Genomic DNA, 5718 nt, shown 5'->3' with positions numbered 1-5718 from the left:
GCTCAGTTTAGAAAGGAGTTGAAAACCTACATTACTAAGGTAACCTTACATGAATCTTTTATATTAGAGCAGATTAACATCTTAGCATCTAAATAAAAAGGAAAAACATCTCTGCCCTTGTCAATTTTTAATAGGACATAGATAACTGAAGAGTAAAAAACAAAAACAGTTTTTTTAAAACTGTTTGTCAACCTCTGAAATACCACTGATTTTTCAAGTCATATATGAAGCATCTGAACCAAAAATAAATAAAAGTCATGGAAACCACAGCTTTGAAGAGGCCATTTAGTAACATAGTGCCTAAGGCACTTGACTGCTAACCAGAAGGCTGACAGTTCAAACCCACCAGCCACTCCTCAGAAGGAAGATTGAGCAATCTTCCGTAGTTATACCACCTCAGAAACCCAAGCAGGGGTCGCTATGAGTCGGAAACAACTTGACAGCAGTGAGTTTGGTTTGGGGTTTGAGTGATGTTTTATTTTATAATAATTCAGAGCTTTTCTGAAAACCACATTATTACTTTTAAAAGAAAGGGGATGGAATTAATGTATAATGAAAACTATGTCTTGCCTTAGTAAGATATTACTGTGAGCTACATACACTAATATTTCTTTGACTGGGGGATCCACTTTTCCCAGAGAAGAGTCGGCAAAAGGAAAAGTGGAAAATATTCCAATCATACAGAAATCATCTATACATTTTATCTCTCTAAAATACCACCAGTGAAATAAGAAAACCACTTTGTGATGGAGACAGAGACTGATGATCAGATTCCCAACAAGGCCCTAAGCACCTCCTGCTAGGAGAAAAGCCACCCATTGCTCATGTCATTGCACCTCAAAAGTTTTCATTTTCTATAAAAATCTCCCACTTCGGTTTCTCCTTGAGCAACTCTGAAAAGGAAATACAGAGATGTATTCTATTCTTGGACATAACAGAGGAAAAGGGCAAAGCGAAACCAATTTTTATCCAGTTCTCACTTTATAAGAAAGGAAAAATGAGTATTTCCTCAAAGGCCCAAATAGTTCTCTTTATCAGCCAGAAAGGTTCCAGTGAGGAGCAAGCACAAAATAAGGTTTTTGGGTATAAAATGAACTAACATGTGTTTAAACTTATTTTCAAGTCCCTTCTGCATGGATTTACTAAGACATGGAGGTTTTATGTATTCACAGAATCCCTGAGTTGTGCAAATGGTTAACATGCTCAGCTGCCAATCAAAAGGCTAGATGGAGGTTTGAGTACACACAGAGGCAACTTGGAAGGAAGGCCTGGTGATGTTTTTGAAAAATCTGCCACTGAAAACGTTATGGAGCACACTTCTACTCTCACACATATGGGGGTGCCATGAGTCATGATCTACTTGACAACAACTGGTTATTGGTGATTACTTATTTAGAGGATGTTTGGGGGTCTACTGATCTACTACAGCAAATGAGGGGAGTACAAAATGATTTCAAAGCCTGGACACCAATTTTTCCTTCCTTTCTTCTCCCTCCATCCAGTCTGATTGTGGAGGAATGTTCTGTAAAGTTTTCCATTGTGGTCCTATAATTAAGACCCTGAACCCCTAACTGATCCCCCTCACCCCATCAGTGTACAACTCCCCAAACTTCTTGATTCCCCAAATAACTTTTTCCTTTTCACAGAAATTTTTTGTGAGCCCAAAATAATTGGAATATATGGAGGACAAGCCATTCCAAAATATCCCAAAGCCCTTACTTCACCATATACCCATAAACTAGCTCTGAACAAGTAAAATATAAGATAATCCCTTGCTCAGTCAAGGAACACAATGACTGAATCCATCCTCAGTGCTTGGAAAAGAAAGTCAGACCCTGACCAACAAAGGAAAATTTATAGACAGCAAAAACTCTTGCACGTAAAGAACTCTCTTGAGACATACATTTGCAATGCCAAGGAATGCAGATTTATTGAGAAATACATTGCAAAACAAGCCCCCTTTTCCAGAGACACAAAAGCAGAAGGCAAGAGACACAGCAGCAAGATGAAAACATGTCAAAACCATCAGATACTTGAGCATGGACTTGGTTTGAGGTTCTGGAAATATCCAGAGGCATACATAGAACTAGCAAGCAATGTTTAAAATGGGCTTGGCACTCGCTAGAAAAGTCTTAGATTGCCAAAGGCAGCATGAAGGTGGTTAGCAGCCAGCAATCAGGAGTTGGAAGAAGGGTCAGCAGGCAGCATGCTGGAAGATCCTGGAAACACATCCGACAGGTCATGGAGTCTTGATTCCCTCATGGCTCCTACACATTTAGCAAGTTCTTCGGCAGGTGGACACGCAGGAGCTCTGGTACACCCTGGATGCCCCGCAGGCTGGTTGGCACACAGTAGAGACTCCTCCCACTGGTTGGCACATAGTAGAGATGCCACCCACAGGTTGGCAGACACCAGAGATGCCTCCCAGGGGCTTACAACCACTGGAGACAAAAGTGAGTGGCCGGCTGCAGGGAGTCGAGCAGGGATTAGAGACACAGGTCGTTTGACGAGAGCAAGTCACCTGGCTAGGGCTGGAGACACAAGAAGTTCGCTGGTAACAAGTTGGTTGGCAAACAGTGGGCTCACAGCAGGTCTCTTGACAGTGGTCCAGGAGCCAAGACCCAGTTTGGAAGGAACTGGGCAAATAGACACCACTCAGGCAGTCAGCATCTCTGGTCGTAGGAACAGTAACTTGGGCAATTGGGACCGTGCAGCGTCCTCCAGTTGGCCTGGAAGAACAGTTGCTTGTGTAGCAGTTGTAGGACATGGTGCCAGACAAAGGTCTGTGGGTATCTAGGTGAAATATGCTCTGAGTTGTGAATGTCACTGGAGGTTTCACAGCTTTTATATATTCTTGCTGGTGGGTGAGGCTCCCTCTCTGGTCACCTGGCTTCTGTGGCTCACACCAGCTTGCCTTAGAACATCTTGTGAATCTACAGTTTAATTGTCTATTGAGAAGCGGTTACCCTCATAAAGAAAGTTTAGTAGTTTGGTAACTAAGCTATAAGTTGTCTGTACTGAACTTATTTGTAGCATTAAGAAGACTGATTTGCAGCTTCAAAGCTATTGGTCATCCTAGCCCAAACTTCACTCCTCCTTCATCTTGCTTGCATACAATGAGTATCCATCTGACTGCAATACCAAACATGCCACCATCCTACCATCACACACTTTTTCCCTTCTGACTGGGACAATTTACAAGCCCACACCCTGTTGGGTTTGTGAAGGCACTTAATAAATTTTACACATAATTTACTCAGTCACCCTTTCATAGTTAACGGGGCTTCTAAAAGGGAGGGTACCTCTCTGAATATGCTCTAAGATGCCACTGACAAAATCTGTCGGGAAAAAGGACACAAAGACTTGTATCCTGGGTGTGAACTGGCTCTGAAAATTAATTAACTGATCGAAGCAAGATACCCACAGAAAGGTAGAGAGGGCATTGGGAGTCTCTGTTTATATTGAAGCAACAAAGTGAATTACAAGCTAATTAAGTACAACTGCATTTGTAAACAAGTACATCGGATGAGCTTTATTCCTAAAATTTTTAATCTAGTAACAATGGATAAGAGTAACTCATGAGTCTCATTAATATGCTAGTGGAACAACCTTAATTTCTTAAATTATTATTGTGTTAATTTGAATGAGTGCAGTATCTTTCTCCCAAGAAGCCCAATATATTCAAAAGATATTTATTTCCACACAAATACTTACAGATCATATGCATTTTAATCATGTGCCAAAAAACTAAAGACCTTCAAGGTCATTGTCCCCATCAGGGATAAATGTAGGAAGGGTGTGAGAAACAGACACTTAATGAATATTTGATAATGAATGGTTAGGTAGAAAATGTGCTATAATATTTATTATTTTTATTTTTGACAAACTGTAAGAATATCATTCTCCATTAGTTCATCTCACAATGGTATAATCAAGTCCAAACAATAAAATATCTGCCTCTTTAGGTCCAGTTGTACACAGGTGAATCAACTGTTTCAACTTGGGCAAAATAATTCACTTCAATGTAAGTAGTCAGTGGTATTTTTACTTCAAAACATCTGTAACACCTGACTCATTTCACAAACTGGTCTACATGGAAAAGGCATAAGGGACAATAATGCATTTATATATATTTGAAGGCTACAGGTAGACTACATTTTAAACACCCATAAAGAAAACAGTTTGATGTTAGCACTCATCAAAAGTCCCCTTGCAAAATGCTTCATTCATCTCTAATCATTTCAGTGAAGCCATACTGGGGACACCCCAGGTCTCTAATTGGAGGCTAATAATACACCCAAAAAGAAGATGCTAGGCTCTGAGCTACATTATAAATCCAAGGGACTACACTTCAATATCTGTGTCTCCCTCCATGACTCACACCATGTTCTCAGGTACAGGGTGAAATAAATGAGATGGCTACTTTCCACAATGGTGTGACTGTGCTTTTCCCACCGGAGGAATGTTCCAGTTAGTGCTACAAGGTCAAAGTCCCCATCACATAGGCTGGCTGCTCGCTTTAAAGTGATGAGCAGTTTAAAGGCTTCTACTAGCTGAGGATTATTAGGCTTCTGTGGAAAAGTGTTTAATTGTGTAAATGCAAAAATAGTGAAGTCACTAGTAAATGTACACAGAAAAAAATTTTGGTACACAATATTGAATTAGAGACTTGACATACACCATCTCATTGACTCCTTCCAACAACCTTATTGGGTACATATTAAGGAGCTTGAAGGAATTGAAGTTCGAGAGACTGAATAGCTCATGAAGGTCACACAGTTTATATTTGGCCAAATTGAGATTCAAATAAAACAAACTCCATGAGCTATCAACCCCACTTTGGAAATATTTAAACATGTAAGATGACATGGAAGTCCATAGATGTTGCAAACAATTAATGTGTTCACATTTTGCACGTAGTATATGTAAAACATATATTAACAAAACTTCTAACAAAAGGTTAGAAGTTCAAGTCCACCCAGAGGCATTTTACAAGAAAGACCTAGAGACTTTCTGGAAAATCAGCCATTGGAAAACCTAAGGAACACAGTTCTATTCTGACACACTTGAGTCACCATGAGTCAGACTCTACTCAACAGCAGTTAGTGAAGATGCCTTGATTAAAGTAGAAACAAAAATGATAAAAATAATTTTAAAAGAGAATCAATCAATTCCTCTTAGGTGTTGTTGCTGTTAGGTGCCATTGAGTTGGCTCCAACTCATAGCAACCCTATGTACAACAGAACGAAACACTGCCTGGTCCTACACTAGCCTCACAATCCCTGCTATATTTGAGCCTGTCATTGCAGCCACTGTGTCAATCCATCTTGTTGAGGGTATTCCCCTTTTTTGTTAACCCTCCACTTTACCAAGCATAATATCCTTCTCCAGGGAATGAACCTTTCTGATAACATGACTAAAGTAGGCGAGATGAATTCTGGGCATTCTTGCTTCTGAGGAGTATTCCAGCTGCACTTCCTCTAGGACAGATTTATTAATTCTCTGACAGTCCATGGTATTTTCAGTATTCTTCACCCACCCCACAATTCAAAAACATCAACTCTTCTTCAGTCTTCCCTGTTCATTGTCCAGCTTCCTCATAGGTGGTTCTACAAAAGAAACAATCTTCATTTCTTCTCCAGGTTCATCAATTGACTGATAACATAAATAAATAGGCAGTAAGTTTCAAGAACTTCATATTTTAAAAATTCTACATAC

At 39.9% G+C, this 5718-nt stretch overlaps 1 protein-coding gene across 1 annotated transcript; it reads right to left on the bottom strand.

Annotated features, from left to right (window-relative positions):
* Positions 1–2275: 2275 nt before the first annotated feature.
* Positions 2276–2767, bottom strand: LOC103197403 (keratin-associated protein 11-1). Its single transcript, XM_007941291.2, has one exon. It carries the CDS (start codon positions 2765–2767, stop codon positions 2276–2278), a length of 492 nt encoding a protein of 163 aa, XP_007939482.1.
* Positions 2768–5718: the final 2951 nt, after the last annotated feature.

Source organism: Orycteropus afer, unplaced genomic scaffold (genome assembly GCF_000298275.1).
Source record: "Orycteropus afer afer isolate SDZICR_OR568_19922 unplaced genomic scaffold, OryAfe1.0 scaffold00078, whole genome shotgun sequence".
Taxonomy (NCBI): Eukaryota; Metazoa; Chordata; class Mammalia; order Tubulidentata; family Orycteropodidae; genus Orycteropus; species Orycteropus afer.
The sequence above is the reverse complement of the archived record's forward strand: the minus strand, read 5'-3'. Positions and strand labels throughout refer to the sequence as shown.